We start from the raw sequence: 18,814 nt of genomic DNA on the forward strand, positions 1-18,814 counted from the left end.
AGGTCATGATCTCATGGTTTGTGAGATTGAATCCTGCATTGGGGCTCTGCCCTAACATTGCAGAACCTGCTTGGGATTCTCTCTCTCTCTCTCCCTCTCTCTCTGCCCCTCCCCAACTCACACTCTCTCTCAAAAAAAGAAAAAAGTTAAAAAAAAAATAAAATGAAATTTATACTAGTTTCTTACCCAATTTTATTTAAGTGACTAACGTTACATGCAAGATCTTTTAACATTTCCACGCAATATTCCTTTCAGTAGCATTTTTTTCTTTGAAGAATAATTACTTTCTAATTTCATGAATTTTTACTTCTGAGTCTAGCTGTGCTAAACTGAACCAACTTATTTAAATAGTAAAATATGGAAAAGAGATTAAACTGTAAATATTTTATATTTCCTTCTTTACCCTCATATTCAGTGTTACTGTTTTTATTCCTTTTAGAGAATTTGCATCAACTGTTTTTATCTCCATTTCTGTAGTGTGATAATGTGGTTTGTATGTATTAATGTATTTTGTGTATGTGTGGATTGCTATATGGATTATATTACACATAAATATATATTTTCCAAATATAAGCACTTAAAAGTATCGTATATATAAATTTCTTGTATTAAATTATCAGTGAAGTTGACTATAATATGGTTTCACATGCTTTGCCACATGTTCTTTTTCTATAGTACAGTTATTAAATCAGCTATTCGAAATAAACTATTAATTATAAAACTGAACTTCGAATAGTGGATTATAGGAAAAAAGACAGCCTTGTGTTCAGTTCTGTTCGTTATTTGATAATTCAAGCCTTGACTCAAGATTTGTTATTTTTCATATGTAGACATTCAAATATGAAAGTTTTAAAAATGATGTTATTTGTTTAAATAGTATTTACTGTTTCCCAGCCATTTGAATTTTTAAGAAGACCAAGTCAAATAAATGGTAGAGGTTGATTTTTTTTATTAACTCATTCATTATAAAATGAGAAATTGGGCTTTTAAAGACTAATATTAACAAAACCAATAAAATTTTGAATGTAGCCTAAAGAAATGAGTATCTGAAGCCATTCATTTGAAATATACTTAAAAAATGATTTGACTATGGTTTGACTTAGTTTGCAAGAAGCAGACTGAATTAATGAAATGTACATGTAATATATCATGGCCTGGACAAATATAAAATAGGATATAAGCAAACTGTAAGAGACTCTTAACTATAGAGAACAAACTGAAGGTTGATGGAGGGAGGTGGGTGGGGGATGGGCTAAATGGGTGATGGGCATTAAGGAGGGCACTTGGGATAGCACTTACATATATGTTATACATGTTATATATAAGTTATGTATGAGTGATGGATCACTAAATTCTACACAGAAACCACATATGTTTTACCATGTATGTTAACTAGAATTTAAATAAAAACTTGGAAAAAAAAGTATAAGCTTATGTTAGTATATAGTAGGAGAAAAAGTAGAACACAAATAAAATGTTACATAGGGAAATACAGCTACTATTCTATACTGGAAATTTGGTTTCAGCTTCCTAAAAGTCTAAGCAAAGAGGAAAAGCTCATAGGTGATACAGTTTTTTCTGTCCATGACAAAAGAAAACCTTTCTTTCTAGGAAGCATAATTTTTATTAGCATTTAGTGCTGAAAGAAGCATCTCATGCAGAAGAAAATATTGGTTAGTGTTTTCAGAAGCACTCGTACAGCACCTACAACGAGTCTATTAAAATGTTCTTTTTACTTTTAATCAGGTTATAATTTAATGAAAGCACTTCTGCAGGGTACACATGTCTGATCTAGTTGCCCTTCCAACCATTCCTCATAGATTCTCAACTAGATATTTCATAAGGGTTGGACATTTTGAACTCCAGTGAGGACTGAGGTATTCATAAAAAATACTTTGTCATTTTAAGTGAGATTACATATGAAATACTGCTTTTTTGGTATTTTATTTATATGTTACATATTAATTTTGTGTTTGAAACGTGTTTTAGATTAAATAACTTTTTTTTTAATCTTTTTACAGATTTGATAACCCAGCTGCTGTAAGCCCAACTCCTACAAGGCAGCTAACTTTTAACTACCTCCTTCCCTTGAATGCTTGGCTTCTATTAAATCCTTCGGAACTATGCTGTGATTGGACCATGGGAACAATACCACTTATAGAATCATTTCTAGATATTCGAAATCTTGCCACATTTATTTTCTTTTGCTTTTTGGGGGCTTTGGGGGTATTCAGTCTCAGATACCCTGGCGATTCCTCCAAGACTGTTTTAATGGTAAGAAAACTTTCTTAATTTTTCAACTGATACAACATTCAGTTGATTTAAAGACCACCTTTAATTTGTCAAACCATCTTCTTAGAAACAGTATTTTTGTTTATTCAACATCACCCTAGTTTATTAATTTATTTTAGGTTTTATATATATATATATATATATATCAGAATTTCATATGCAGGCATATATATTCAGCATGTAAAATAAAAACTGGTTATAAATTTCCCTATTTGGTAGGAACTCTGAAATCATGAAGCATCCCTTTTGGCATCATTATCTTCTACTTCTTTATCCAAGTAGATTATACACTTTTTTTGAGGAAATGGGTCATATTATATACTTTGTTTTCTTGACACAGAGAAGAATGTCATGTAAGGTAGACAGCTAGAAACATATTAGCTCTTTAGTTCTCATTAGTAAGACTTCATTATTCTATGAGTTATTTTTTACTATGTTCAGAGGACTCTGATTATGTACAAAGTCTTCTTATTCAGGATGTATTTCTTTGTAATTTTCTTACTTTGCTGTCACTTCTAACAGTTTTGTTTTCCTTTAAATTATTGAAGACAATAATAATCTTTAACATTTTCTTGAGCATTTGCTACATGCCAGAAAGTGTTTCTAATACTTTACAAATACATCATACCTGGCTGCAGTCACTAGATTAATTTAGTCATTCACTAATAGTTTTTTGTTGTGATCTGTGTACCAGGCAGCATTTTAGGCACTGAGGATATGATAAATACAAGGCCCCGATTACCAGGGAATTGGCATTTTGGAAAAATTTGAAGCTAATCTTTGATATATAGAGACAATTGAAAGAATATAGGGTTTGGGAGAAAGATCATATTTACTATTATTTTTTGATCTGTTGAGTTTGATCCTAGTGGGGAATTTGAATAGCACCTGGTGCCTGGAGTTCAGAGGAGACGCCTAAGCTACACATAAAAAATTGATTGCAGTATTGGCATAGAGATAGTAATTGAAACCAGGATATGATTAAGAAAGTCTATGGCGATTTTAGAGGTTTCTCACCTGGGGTTTTGTCACTGTTCTCAAAGATAGTAATCAGCTATTACCATTGTAGATGCATGGAATAGAAGATAATTCATACACATAATTAATGCCTTGGAGTATTTGGTCTTAATTCTTCCTCAGTAGATAGTTGAAGGGGCTAGATAAGAGTGAAAAGAAAAGAAACCTACAAGTAGGTCTTTAAAAAACTTCTATATTTGGGGGTGCCTAGGTGCTTTAGTTGGTTAAGCATCTGACTCTGGATCTCAATACAGATTTTGTTCTCAGGATCCTGAGTTCAAGCCCCACGCTGTGCTCCACACTGAGTGCAGAGCCTGCTTAAAATAAGTCAGTCAGAGAAAGATCTCCTATGATTTCACTTATATGTAGAATTTGAGGACCTTAACAGATGAACATAGGAGAAGGGAAGGAAAAATAAGATAAAAACAGAGAGGGTGGCAAACCATAAGAGACTCTTAAATACAGAGAACAAACTGAAGGTTGGTGAGGAGTGTGTTAAATGGGCAACAGGCATTAAGGAGGGCACTTTTCGAGATGAACACAGGGTGTCAGATGTAAGAGATGAATCACCAGGTTCTACTCCTGAAGCCATGACCACACTGTATATTAACTTGAGAAAATAATAAAAATAAAATAAAATAAATTTAAAAAAAAAAGACCTTCTGTATTTAGATACTGTGTAGAAGAGAATGAACCTAAGTAGGAGCTAGACCAAGTGGACAGAAAGGTAAGTAAATGTTTTAAGGAAGATGGAATGGTTATCACTAACAGATGCTGTGAAGCAGAAAAGTGAGATCAGTCATATTTTACCTCTTTTGGTGTATTAGTTACTTAAATGAAATTTATTTCTGTGGAAAAATTTGATTAGGAGATGAGGACGTGAAGATTGCTAGTGTAGATAACCAACCCATAGGGTAACTCAACTTTGAATATTTCAAAGGATGAGCAAACTTGAATTTATTACTACCTAAGTGAGAGAATACTATGCCGACTTCAAGTATCACAGACTGATCTCATGTAGAGCTTGGAGGAAGCATGAAGATCTAGATTTGGTGTACCTTCAGAAGTAGGAGAATCACTTTCATTGGAGTACTCAGTTGGCTGACTTTTAGAAGCAGGGGATGTCAATAATGGGTTGATTTGCAAAAACATACTCATTGATTTGGATTGTTGATTAAGTGGGGTTAAAACGAGCTACTTCATACCCCCACTATAAAAGTGCTTTCGTAAGAGTGTGGGAACTTGATTTACACCTGAAGTACATAATGAATGGTAACGTTACATAATGGTAACGTAAATATATGTTGTCAAAGGACATGTTTAAGATTGGGGAGACAAGAGCATATTTAAATATGGATAGGAACGATACAGTTGATTAGAAAGTGGCTGAGTAAATGAAGGGATGGCTAATTGTGAGATTTGTGCGGAGCAAGGGCCATGTAGATACAGCTCAGGTTTGGCCTGAGACAGATGGAGATGCCCCTTATATCTCAGAATGGATGGAAATACATGTGAATGTGGATGTTGGTTGGTATAGGAGCAGGGAATTGAAGGAATTCTTGTTTTATGAGTGTAGTTTTCTCTGTATGTTTGGAAGTATAGTCCCCTGCTGAAAATGTCATGGATCAGAAGTTTGAGTAAAGTAATCAAGATTTAAAATCTAGGAGAGTGGGAATGAGCCTACCAAAGAAACCTAGAAATTCTGAGCAGTCTTAAGAATCATTTTGAATTGGGGCGCCTGGGTGGCGCAGTCGGTTAAGCGTCCGACTTCAGCCAGGTCACGATCTCGCGGTCCGTGGGTTCGAGCCCCGCGTCAGGCTCTGGGCTGATGGCTCAGAGCCTGGAGCCTGTTTCCGATTCTGTGTCTCCCTCTCTCTCTGCCCCTCCCCCGTTCATGCTCTGTCTCTCTCTGTCCCAAAAATAAATAAACGTTGAAAAAAAAAAAATTTAAAAAAAAAGAATCATTTTGAAGTTGACCATGAATTTTTGATGATACTGATCTGTTCTGCTTTGGGACTGTCTCTAGTAGTGCTTTGTTGCTCAGGTAAATACAAAGCAGATATATGGTAGAACACATCCAAAGCCGAGGTTCTGCTAAAAGAAAGGAAAAATAAGGAAGGTTGGGTGAATTTAAAATTTGGGCAAATAAAGTAATGATTTATGTAATGTAAGCTGAATAAAAAATAAAGAGAGGATCGTGCCAGTGAAGTAAGCATAGATTTACATAAATTTAATTTTATGTGTATAAAAGAACAATTGTGACCTTAAGTACTGCCTTAAGAGAGTACTAAACAGGTTATTTTTTATGGTGATATTTTCTGAAGATCTATGGAAGGGACTGAATAGATCAAAGGAGTACCTGCCAAGTACCAGATACCATGATAAGTACTTACTAAATAAAATGCCATATGTATCAACAATATAAGCAGTTATTAATCCCTTTTTATGAAGAAACACTGATTGGCAAGATGATTGAGTGGTTTACCTTATTATGTTACATAAGAAATAAGAAGTCAAAGAGATTTGTCCAAACTCTGTGAGCTTTCCGCTACCACCTTTTCTTTTCTGTTGTTGTTGTTTTTTTAATGTTATTTTTGACAGAGTGCAAGTGGGGGAGGGGCAAAGGGAGAGACACAGAATCAAAAGCAGACTCTAGGCTCTGGGCTGTCAGCACAGAGCCTGACACGGGGCTTGAACCAGCAAACCATGAAATCATCACCTGAGCTGAAGTCAGATACTTAACCATCTGAGCCAGCAAGGCACTCCTAACACCTGTTGTTTTAAAGAGAATTTTATGTTACTGAAGAAGGAACTTATGGTAGCCATAGTTACCTAGGTTAGCATATACCAGTAGAGAACATATTAGAACTTTTCATTAAGTTAATTAGAGGCATTCCTTATCTAGGAACCGGTAGGTTTTTTGTGAGATTGTTTTTTGTGTATGCAGCTTATGCATCACAACCAATGCATCTTTGAATGAATTTAACACTTTTAATTCTTTTAAATAAAATTGCTATAAGGAAGCCATGAATTATTTAAAAAAAAAAATGTTTGCTTGTTTGTTTTTAGAAAAGGACTACATATTTTGGAAAGTCTCTTTCGCAGCTAGCTGGTTATTTTTATCAAGCACTCTTGGGAAATGGAAAGTGAATTATGTACTCTGAATGTTTTACCTTTTTGATCAAAAAAGAAAACACTAAAATTTTAGATCTATAAATTAGCATGATACTGAGCAGTTTGGTAGTGCTTTAGAGTTATTTCCTCATTACAAGTCATTAATTTGTGATGGAGAAGTACACATTTCTGTATCTATATTTTGCTAATAAGATATAATAAAGGAAAAACAATCTTTCCTCTCAAACTGTTAGAAGACTCAAACTTCTGAAGCTGAAGGAACAATTTGCAGTTATTCAGTTAGATACTATAAAACAAATTAGGGTAACAAATTGTGGAAGCAGATATCCATAGAAACAGGTGTCTTAATAACAACCAACTTCTTTTCACAAGTTATTTGTGTGCTAGCTGTTTGTATCCTATCTTTTTAATGGCTTTATAATCTAGCAACCTTATGTTAACTCGTTTTCAAAATGGCAAAAACAATCTAAGCATTTTTATGATGTTTTATTTCAATGTACAGTGTTAGAATTTTAGAAATTCTTGTAGAATAAAAGACTACTATTTAATGGGGCAGTTTTATTTTTGTGTATATACTAAGCCACTGTTAAATGTATATGATCCATCAGAATGTTATGCAAGTAATGCTGGGGTACAGAAGTAGTAGTCTACTGTCTTGTCTGAAGTGTACCTTATGTCATTTCCTCAGTTTCCAATATTTGAATAGTTACAGTAGTAAAATTATAAAAACTTGTATGGTTGGTTTTCTTTTGTTAAAACCTGTTAACATCTTTATCAGTTTATTTTTACCACACGTACTTTAGTTGGATGTTTAAAAATTGTCTTATTTATATATATTCCCCCCCAATTTTTTTTATTTAATTGGATGATCTCTGGTTATAAGTTCTAGCTTGATCTCACTTTGGTGACATAATCCTGATGTCTGTTATTACTATCCCTAAGTTGCCTTCCTTATGTTTAAACTAGTATTGTTTAGAGTATTATTAAAAATGGTCCACCAGTACAGTGAACCATTCAAATTAATGGTCATTTATCATTCAAGTTAAATGATACAATATTTGGATTTTGCTATTGAATGTCCACATATTTTTTAAATAAAATATCTTATTTTTCTTTGTAGGCACTTTGTCTAATGGCATTACCATTTATTCCTGCATCAAACCTTTTCTTCCCAGTGGGATTTGTTGTTGCTGAGCGAGTATTATATGTTCCTAGCATGGGGTTCTGTATTTTGGTAGCCCATGGATGGCAGAAAATATCAAACAAAAGGTGAATTAAAATGTTAGTTCATTTAATGCTTACAAACTATAGAATTAAGTGTGATACATTTAAGTATTTAAAGTGTTTAGTTTTATAAGTCATATTTTTATACCTTTTTATTTTCCATCTTGATCGTTTCCTCATATTTCTGTAATTGAAGTTAAGAAAGCTCCATGGCACCCACCTCACCCTATGTTCTTTCTCTTATTTATATAATTTTGTTGTAAGCCTGAAACCTAACACACGTTGAGTTAGACCCAAATGAAAACAAGTATATTATTGAGACTACAGTTACAAATTACCATTGCCACTTCCACATGCAGTGAACTAAGATATAGGCTTCTTGGGGCGCCTGGGTGGCTCAGTCGGTTAAGCGTCCGACTTTGGCTCAGGTCATGATCTCGCGGTTCGTGAGTTCAAGCCCCGCGTCGGGCTCTGTGCTGACAGCTCGGAGCCTGGAGCCTGTTTCGGATTCTGTGTCTCCCTCTCTCTCTCTCTGACCCTCCCCTGTTCATGCTCTATCTCTTTCTCAAAAATAAATAAACGTTAAAAAAAAAAATTAAAAAAAAAAAAAGATATAGGCTTCTTATTTAAGTGAGTCATGTTGATTTAATATATGTAAAATGCATATAGTAAGCAGTCTGTAATTTGATATCACTATCTTCATCATAACTACCATGTCCTAGAGGCCTCAAACTAACAATTAAGGAACAGAATATTCACATTGTATATATGCAAGAAATGGTCACCGACTCTGCTTTCTCACTTTCTAGTCATCCTTCAACACACAGAATTCTGACTTCTCTCTGTATCATTGCATGCTAGTAACTAAATCCAGTCAGTGCTTGTATTTAAAATTTATTTCCTGGGCTGGGGCGCCTGGGTGGCGCAGTCGGTTAAGCGTCCGACTTCAGCCAGGTCACGATCTCGCGGTCCGTGAGTTCAAGCCCCGCGTCGGGCTCTGGGCTGATGGCTCGGAGCCTGGAGCCTGGTTCCAATTCTGTGTCTCCCTCTCTCTCTGCCCCTCCCCCGTTCATGCTCTGTCTCTCTCTGTCCCAAAAATAAATAAAAGTTGAAAAAAAAAATTAAAAAAAAAAATTTATTTCCTGGGCATCTGTAAAAAGTGCCTCTCCTAATTCTCTTCCGTGTCTCTTCATCTCTGTTCAGACTCTTCTCAGGTTCTTATTGCTATAACTGCTCTTTATTTATTTCTCAGAGTTTTATTCACAGCCATTTTTGTCACATTGCATATTCTCTCTGGATGATCTCATCCATGTCTACAATTTTTGCTAACATCTACCAAGCCTTTTCTCTTAACTTCTACCCATTTATCCAGTTATAATTACTACCAGTTTTTGAGTGCTTCCCAGGTGCCAAGAGCCATGATAGACCTTTTAGATTTGTTTTCTCATTTAATCTAACTTTCCTTAACTCTGGTGTGCACATTTGAAAATTGAAGCTCATACAGGTTACTGAACCAGATTACCTCAAGATCACACAGCTAGTAAATAGTAGACTCTTGATTCACATTTACATCTTACTGCCTCCAGTGTCCATTTTCTTTCTGATCCATGCACTCTTATCCTGATTAAGTGGATCTGTCAAAATGAAAGAAGTTGAACTGTTACTGAGACAAAAAAATAGACTCAGAGAACATTAGTAGTGAATGTGATCATAGGGATTATTGAAGTGTAACCTTTTTATACATGAGGAATTGTTTCCCAAATAATTAGCCTAAAGCTATATAAGCTATATTGTATCTATTATATAAAGAGTTAGTTTTACTATGACTTATCATAAATAACTCTAGCTTTAGAATGTAAAAATATTCAAAGAATGTCATGATAATCTGTGGTATAGATGCAGTCTGGGTAAGCCAAATTTTTTTAAAATACAGCCAATGATAAAATTGACCCTTGATAAACACAATTAAGAATATTCAAGTTGTAAGTAAAAGCCCCCAAAAAAAAAGTCATACTTAAAAATTGGTTTATCGGGTTTTTTGTCATTAAACTTAAGCAGACTTTTTGAATTAGAGACCAATAGTGGAATATTTAATATAATTTAAGACTGAAGTAGAAGGCAGTGTGCATAATATTTAATTTTTTGGTGTTGCCTTTGAAGTTGGATGATTGTTAGAAGGATCCTCATTCCTTAAACTCAAACATGATATTTGGGGATATTTAACATATTTCTTACCTCTGTTGTAAAAGGTAAAATGCTTCTGGTGATATAGATAATGTTGTTTTTGTTCTGCTTTTTTCTCTTAAACAGTGTATTAAAAAAGTTATCCTGGGTTTGTCTGTCTATGGTGATATTCACTCATGCCTTAAAAACACTCCACAGAAATTGGGATTGGGAGTCTGAATATACATTGTTTATGTCAGCCTTGAAGGTAAAGTATTACCCAGAATGACAGGAAAGTATGTCATTAATTATTTCTTATAGTCATGTTTAAGATGTTTTTACATTTAATTAGACATTTAACTGTCAATTTTAAGTACTTCACCAAAAGATTAATAAAAATTTGTTCTTTATATAATATATACCATAACCAGGGCTCTGAATAGTACTTAGTTGTATGTCTACAGCATATATGAATAATTTTCTAAATACTATATAGTTGTTAGAAGCTCAAATGATAATAGAATGTTTAAGAATACTGTAGGGGAGCCTGGGTGGCTCAGTTGGTTAAGCATTGGACTTCGGCTCTGGTCATGATCTCACAGCTTATGAGTTCGAGCCCTGCATCAGGCTCTGTGCTGATAGCTCAGAGCCTGGAGCCTGCTTCGGGTTCTGTGTCTCCCTCTTTACCTCTCCCCTGCTCAGACTCTATCTCTCTTTCTCAAATATAAATAAACATTAAAAAAAAAAAAATTTAAGAATACTATATATAGTTCACTAGTTCTAAAGGTGCACTTTTTCTTTTTTCTTTTTTTTTTATTTTTACCTTTTAACATCTCTAAAATCAGAATAAATCTTAGAGTGAGAGGCATCTTAACAATTTGTGGCTTATTTTTTTCTTTTTTTTTTTTTAATTTTTTTTTTAAATGTTTATTTTTGAGAGAGAGAGACAGAGCAGGAGCAGGGGAGGGGCAGGGAGAGAGGGAGACACAGAATCCAAAGCAGGCTCCAGGCTCTGAGCTGTCAGCACAGAGCCTGAAGCAGGGCTTGAACTCACCAGCCGTGAGATCATTACCTGAGCCAAAGTTGGATGCTTAACCCACCGAGCCACCCAGGCGCCCCTAGTGGCTTATTTTTTTTCTTAATGGTGAGTCTTAGAAATGATGGCATCTTAGATTCAATGAAATAAAATACATAACAAAAGTGGCACTTTACTATGTGGAAGATAACCGGTGGTTACAGTATGGTAGTTAAGATACGCACTGGCAGGAAGGAGTGATAAAGCATTTCTGTAGAATGGACAACATCTAGGAATAAGGTCTTTTTAAAAATCATAAAATTTGGTTTCTGTAAAAGTTAAAACCAATGATTTTGTTTTTCAGGTGCTTTTCTTCAAATCTGTAAATTCTTAAATTCTTTTTGACTATTTCTGTACTCCCATTGGCTGGCTTTACTAGAATACTGCTTCATTCCAGTAGTCAATGTCATTTCTTGATTTGACATCAGTTTAAGATCACATGACTATCATTTAGTCTCAGTAGTTCCACTCTTTCCTCTAGCTCAGAAGTTTATAAATAGAAGAGACCTCATTACCATTCCTCTTAATCTGCACTCCTAAAATACCAGTGGAGCCCCATAATTTTCAAGATTTTTGCTTATCCTTACTCCTAGGACAATCTCAAAACCACAGTCCTAGTCACTGAAGCTAGTTCCTTGGCCAGCTACCATCCTCTTCCTGCAGGAACACCATGCCCATCAGTGAACTCTGAAAGCACAGATCAACTTAGAACTTTAATCCCAGGGCTCCCATTACCATAATAGACCACATAAACAGCTTTATAATAAGCCTAAAAAATAAATAGTGAAGTGTTAAATATATTCTCATGTTCAAATACCTTCTCTTCCAAAAGAATATAAATAGAGCAGCTTTCAAACAACATTATAGCTTGTTTTTTGGTTTTCTTTTTAGTAAGGTCTGTGTCCAATGTGGGACTTGAATTCATGGCCCTGAGATTAAGAGTCACATTCTCTACTGACTGAGCCAGCCAGCAGTCCAAGCTGCTTTGATCAAATAAAAGTTTTAGTAAAATTCTAATATATAAAACAGATGAAATCAGACTGCTATGGTTTTAGTATGTTGATGTTAAAAGGAAGGAGAGTAAATTTGGTGAAGCTGTGTTCATTTTGCTCATTTCTCCTCTCCAGGGACACCTCTGTCAAACACTCCATTTCTAATAATATACCAAACAAATATCTGTGTTGATTGGAGATATGTATATATATTTATATATAGATATAGATATAGATCCACAAGTTTTTCTTTTTTGGGAGAAAGTCTCAATTACTTTTTCAAGTTTTATTGAGGTATAATTGACATATAACTTTGTATTAGTTTAAGGTGTACGATGTAATTTATGGATATATTACAAAATAATTACTGCAACAAGTTAAAATCTGTCACGTATTTACAATTTTTCTCTTTTGATGAGAATTTTGAAGGTCTACTCTCAGAAACTTTCAAATATACAACATTGTTAACTATAATCACCATGCTATACCTTGCATCCATAGAACTTATTTATCTTGTAACTGAAAGTTTGTATCTTTGACCACCTTCACCCATTCGTGGATATCTCTGTAGAATACTGCATTCCTAATGGTATACCAGATAAATATCTGTGTTAATTGGAGTTGTATTTTCTTAATTGTAACTAATTTCTATCTATGCTTATGTATTTAAGGTAAATAAAAATAATGCCAAATTATGGAATAATGTGGGTCATGCTCTGGAAAATGAAAAGAACTTTGAGAGAGCTTTGAAATACTTCTTACAGGCTACTCATGTTCAGCCAGGTAAGCATTATTAATTAATAAAACTATTTGGATAGCTTGTTTTTAAAACTTGAATTATATTTGGGAAAATAAAAGTAAGAGGTTTGTTCATTCCAGGTGACTTGAAAACTATAGTGCTCGATGATGGCTTATTTTGAGTTGGATTATATGTTAGAGCTACTTAGACATTTAAGGAATTTATTTTGATATAGCAGAGTTGTTGGGTGGTACTGATAATCAATTTGGTGAAGTATAGCTTTGCCAGGTACAAGTACTTGGTGTTAAAATAATTTTTCCCCTCATTGTCAGTTGTCACTGTTTGCCTTTCTTGAGATAATTGCTGATACTTCCATTAGTATGACTTCTCTACAATATTCTCAAAATTGCTGTTTCTAATTATCCATGGGCTAAGAAAATAGGTAAACCAGTTTATTTGGGATTCTTTCTCTTCCTGTCTTTGTCCCTCCCCTCTATGTACGTAAAGTACTTGAAAAAGTACATAAAGTTAGAAACATTGAATTTGGTATTTAGAGGCATCCTAGCTTTTTCTTTGTTTTTTAGTTGTGTTCTTCATAGATTTGATAGATGAAATGGCATGTATGGAGGGACATCAAGAGTCCTTTTTTGTCAGTGTTACACATACACAGATAGATTCATAAGACTGGAGATAAGGGATATTGAGACTAGAGGTAAAAATTTGGGGTAACAAGTATCTAGATATTTAAAACCTTGGAACAGTTGAGCACATAAATAGGGATTCATAACATTTTAAAATTACTTTAAAAAAATAAATGAAACATTGAGTCTGAAGGCTTTTCTTGCTTAACCAGAGTAAGATTATAAATTATGCAGTGGTCTGAGAAGGTGACACACATGTTGTGTTAAACGAAGAATTGTGGTTTTTTTGTTTTGATGGTTACCAGTGTTTAAAAAAAAAAATTCCAATTCACAAAGATAAAATTTTTACAAATGGAATTGCAGTTTCCATAAACATCTTTACAAGACAAGGATAGATTTTTGTCAAGGAACACCAGAATTCTATAAGGTTTGTTTTGATTTCATTTTTAGCTAAGTCCAAATCTTTGAAATTATTCATGCGAGAAAAAAATCATGGACCTGTAGTTCAACTTTGATGTTGTCAATATGGAAATGTTTAAAGAGTATTTATGAGTTTTCAGGTGTTTTTAAGTTTGTCTCTTTAGATGAATTGACAGATAATTTTGTAGATAGGAAATACTGGAAAGCAACATAGATGCCAGGGCCACCAGTGTGAGATTGCTTAGCTTCATTGTTGGTGGAAAAGGAATTATTAGGTACAAAGTTGCCTAGTACTTGTCAGTTCTCATTTACATTGAATTAAAGATAGACTGCTAGATTCATGCTATTGTTGGTTTGGATAGCACACTCATAATAGCAGGACTGTCTGTTGAAATCCTATAGCTTTTTAAAAGTCATTTAAATGTCATTGCTTTTTATATCTTGTCTTCTTTTCCAACCCTTTTTGTTTGTTTTCAAATTTAAATTTACTCTAGTAATGGTTATTTCCTTCTCTGAAATCTTAAAACTCTGTTAACTTATAAGAAACTGCTTAGAAATTTTATCTTTCATTTTATTAGCTTTCTTGTAGGATATCTAATTGCTACCATAGTTCTTTGAGAAAGTAGGGCTGCCTTACTCTAGTGTCTGAAGTCTGCGTTGATGACAATATCTCCTTGCCATAATTTTAAGAACCTGATTTCCGTGGGTATTAATTTGCCTTGTCTTTCATCCAAGTAGGTAACCTCTTTCTTTTCTTTTATTAAAAAAAATTTTTTTTAATGTTTATTTTTGATACAGAAGGTAGAGTGTGAAAGGGGTAAGTGCAGAGAGAGAGAGGGAGACCACAGAATCTGAAGCAGACTCCAGGCTCTGAGCTGTCAGTACAGAACCCAATGTGGGGTTTGAATCCATGAGCCGTGAGATTATGACTTGAGCCAAAGTCAGACGCTTAACCGACTGAGCCACCCAGGCGCCCCAACATATTTCCTTTCTACGATTGGAGCTGATGTCAATAACATTGTAAATACTTCACTGAATTTTGTTTATCTAAACTACCAGTTTCTTTGTTCTTTCCTTAAATTCTCACTTTATAATTAATTTTTTTCAGGTTTTTAGTAACTTAGTTTTTCTAAGTAACTTTCTGATCTCTATAATAAATGGTATAGATTTGAGGGGCCTGAGTGGCCCAGTCAGTTAAGCATCTGCCTTCGGCTCAGGTCATGATCTCATGGTCCATTAGTTCCAGCCCTGCTTCGGGCTCTGTGCTGATAGCTCAGAGCCTGGGGCCTGCTTTGGATTCTGGGTCTCCCTCTTTCTCTGCCCCTCCCCTGCTCAGGCTCTTTCTCTCTCTCTCTCTCTCAAAAATAAATATTAAAAAAAAAAAGATTTAAAAAAATAAAAACTTTAAAAAATTAAAAATACGTAAAAATAAATGATATAGATTTATTTGAAATTAAAAAAAAACGAGCTTTATAAGAGCAAATACTACCTACTCTATTTTTATATGCTCTTGGTAATGCAGTGAATTTCAACCTTGGTTCTACATCAGAACCTCCTTTGAAACCTTGTAAAAACATTTTCCCAGATCATGTTTCTATAGATTCTATTTTGATAGAGTGAGGTGGTGCTGAGGTTATCTGACTTTTTGAAAATACATAGGTATCCTAATTTGCAGCCAGGACTGGGAATAGTTTGCCTAAGCAATTTTTTTTCTTTTTTTTTTTTATTTCCCTCTTGACCTCTCCTGAAACCCCTTAAGACTCATTGAGGCGCCTGGGTGGCTCGGTCGGTTGAGCGCCCGACTTCAGCTCAGGTCATGATCTCACCATTAGTGAGTTCAAGCCCTGCGTCGAGCTCTGTGCTGACAGCTCAGAGCCCGGAGCCTGCTTGGGATTCTGTGTCTCCCTCTCTCTCTGACCCTCCCCTGTTCATGCTCTGTCTCTCTCTGTCTCAAAAATAAATAAACGTTAATTTTTTTTTTTTTAAAGACTCAGCAGTACATCAAAAAACAAAAAATCAGCCCTTTCCTCCCAAACTTGTCCCTTCTTTAACCAAACCTGTGCTGCATATGACATTTTCTGTGCAGTGTGCACAATTACCAGCCTGAAACATAATGTACCAAGATTTTAGGACTGTTTACTGTCGTCCTAAGAGAATGACTAAGATATATATGCTTGGCCCCTATGTGTCCTAGAAGGTGCAGGCAGAAAACTATTCAGCAGGCAAAATCATTGGTGTCATAGGCAAGTAGAAATCATAATGTGAAACCTTGTCATGTCTGCGAGAGATTCATTCAATAACATTTGTCTGATTTAAGATCTTCTCTCTTCTATCTTTATTCCAAACCTTTGAAATATTTACTGGGAAATGTGTCCTAAAAGTAGTATGCAGTGGGCCCTAATATCTTTCTTATTTAAATAACGTATTTTTTGTTTCCCTGAAAAAATTTGCTGTGGGTTTGATTCTCCATACCAGAAAATCAGAGAAAAGTTTCTGACATACTGATAGCAACACAGCCTTTTAAAAAGTTATAAATATGTTATGTAGGATGGGCTGCTGCATCTTAAGTGGTACTGGAGAATCCTAATATTTTATTATACTTGCATTCTGACCACATTCAGAAAAATTTTAAAAAACAAAATTGCAGAGTTTTTTCACAGTCTCATTGCCCCATCCCACCATGCATGTATATTTGTTAGTTATAACACTCGAAATAATTCTAGGAATCATGATCTTTTTCACTTGTAGATCTTTTTACTTTTAGAGTTGAGCCATACATTTTGAGTGAATTCCAGAGCTATGCATCAAGGAAATGGAAACAAGCCTTAGTATAGTATAGTAAAATCTGAAGAGAAATGATACAGATTTCTTTATTACCTCTATATCTCCCCTTTCTTGTCATATATGCAGTTTCTGTCCTTAGAGTACTTTATGACATAATTTTCTAGTATAGCATCGATCATTCTGTGCTAGAAGAACTTTAAGGAGGATGCAGGACCTGTTGCTTGCTTTTGTATTTTTTTGCCTAGTGTTTTGTTGCTAGAAACTTTGGGTTTACATTGAATACTATTTAGTATATTTGCCAACAAATGATTTTTTTTTAAATTTTAGATGATATTGGTGCTCACATGAATGTAGGAAGAACTTATAAAAATTTAAATAGAACCAAAGAAGCTGAAGAATCTTACATGATGGCTAAGTCCCTGATGCCCCAAGTAAGTTGTCATAATTTATTTCTATTGTGTCATATCTACTAGATGTCCATATTGAATAGAATTACCTAGATTATCTTTTCTTCAGTTTGTTGATACAAATGTAAAGTGTCCAATAAACCATTTATTACTACAAGTTTTTATTTAAATTCTAATTAACATATAGTGTGATAATAGTTTCAGGTGTACAATATAGTGATTCAACACTTTCATACAAGTGCACTCTTTAATCCCCATTCCCTGTTTCACCCATCTCCCCGCCAATCTTCCCTCTGGTAACCATCAGTTTGTTCTCTATATTTAGGAGTTTGTTTCTTTCAACGTTTATTTATTTTTGGGACAGAGAGAGACAGAGCATGAACGGGGGAGGGGCAGAGAGAGAGGGAGACACAGAATCGGAAACAGGCTCCAGGCTCTGAGCCATCAGCCCAGAGCCTGACGCGGGGCTCGAACTCACGGACGGCGAGATCGTGACCTGGCTGAAGTCGGACGCTTAACCGACTGCGCCACCCAGGCGCCCCGGAGTTTGTTTCTTGTTTTACCTCTCTTTCTCCTTTGCTTGCTTGTTTCTTAAATTCCACATGAGTGAAATCATATAGTATTTGTCTTTCTCTGACTTATTTTGCTGAGCACAGTACTACAAGTTTTATAAAGGATTATATTTACTTTTCTAGCTCACTTAATTAAAAAAAAATTTCTAGGAGAGCTTGGGTGGCTCAGTTGGTTAAGCATCCAACTCTTGAGTTCGGCTCAGGTCGTGATCTCACAGTTGGTGAGTTCGAGCCCCGCATTGGACTCTGTGCCTGATAGTGTAGAACCTACTTGCAATTCTCTCTTTCCGCCCCTTCCACATGCTCGTGTGCATACACTCGCTCTCTCAAAAATAAATAAATAAATTTTAAAAAGGCAAAGATTAAACTTATGTTTGTAAAAAAATGTTATAAAGTTATGAATTTTAGATATTCTTGATTATGTTATCAATGAGTTAAGTAACTTTAAGTGAAGAGATTTTTATGTAGTACATTAAGCACTAAATGCAACATTATTCCTATCAAAAGATAAATGAATAAAAAACTAATAAAATGAGGGGATACACCTCTGTTGCTGTATTGTGTTCAATTGTAACAATGACACATGCAGAAAATTCATTGGATATTATAATATAGCATGAAAGTTGGAAAGTCAGATCCTGTCTTTCATCAGAAAACATAGTTTGCAGGGCACCTGGGTGGCTCAGTTGGTTAAGTGTCAGACTTTGGCTCAGGTCATGATCTTGTGGTTTGTGAGTGTCAGGCTCTATGCTGACAGTTCAGAGCCTAGAGCCTGCTATGGATGGTGTGTCTCCCTCCGTCACTGCCCTTCCCCCACTGGTGCATGCTCTCTCTCTTTCTGTCTTTCTCTTTCTCTCTCTCTCAAAAATAAACATTAAAAAAAAACTGCACTACAGTCTTCTCAATGGTAGTATATATTAATATTATATTAATAATTATAATATTAAAATAATTATATATAGTTTGATAAATGTTTTAAAAACAGTTGGACCACATGATCTTAAGCATTGTTTCAGTCCTAAGATTCTAAAGTTATATTGTGTTCAATATAGACTTTTTTCAGATATAATTTATTACTTTCATTGAAAATTTGGGTCTATATATCTTTTATAATCTTTACTTAACCTGAATAATCAGTTAACAAGGGAATTTTATTTCCTAATTCTACCAAATGAGGCTTTAGTATAACTCTTAACAAATTAACCACCCTGTCACAACCAGGAAGTACTTTGCTGACAACATGGAAGCTGACATGCTGTAACAAATACACTAGACTGAGAGGAAAGAGACCCGAGTTCTTTCTATTCCTTGTCTGATACAAATATGCTAACAGACCTTAGTCTCAAAAGTTTA

The 18,814-nt window shown here is 34.6% G+C and overlaps 1 protein-coding gene across 2 annotated transcripts in view; it reads left to right on the plus strand.

Annotated features, from left to right (window-relative positions):
• Nucleotides 1-18,814, plus strand: part of TMTC3 (transmembrane O-mannosyltransferase targeting cadherins 3) — a 60,390-nt gene that overhangs the window by 31,470 nt on the left and 10,106 nt on the right. For both annotated transcript variants that reach the window (XR_006959795.1, XM_047066029.1), the window contains exons 7-11: nt 2,022-2,274; nt 7,565-7,713; nt 9,979-10,099; nt 12,570-12,681; nt 16,810-16,913. Coding sequence is in view for 1 of the 2 variants with exons in the window: in XM_047066029.1 (XP_046921985.1) it covers nt 2,022-2,274; nt 7,565-7,713; nt 9,979-10,099; nt 12,570-12,681; nt 16,810-16,913 (739 nt within the window). In the remaining variant the exon portion in view is untranslated. The remainder of the gene's footprint in view (nt 1-2,021; nt 2,275-7,564; nt 7,714-9,978; nt 10,100-12,569; nt 12,682-16,809; nt 16,914-18,814) is intronic.

The sequence above is a fragment of the Lynx rufus genome, unplaced genomic scaffold, assembly GCF_022079265.1.
Source record: "Lynx rufus isolate CCGP_SWC_20201006 ecotype Redwood Valley unplaced genomic scaffold, mLynRuf1.p SCAF_7, whole genome shotgun sequence".
In the NCBI taxonomy this organism is placed as follows: domain Eukaryota; kingdom Metazoa; phylum Chordata; class Mammalia; order Carnivora; family Felidae; genus Lynx; species Lynx rufus.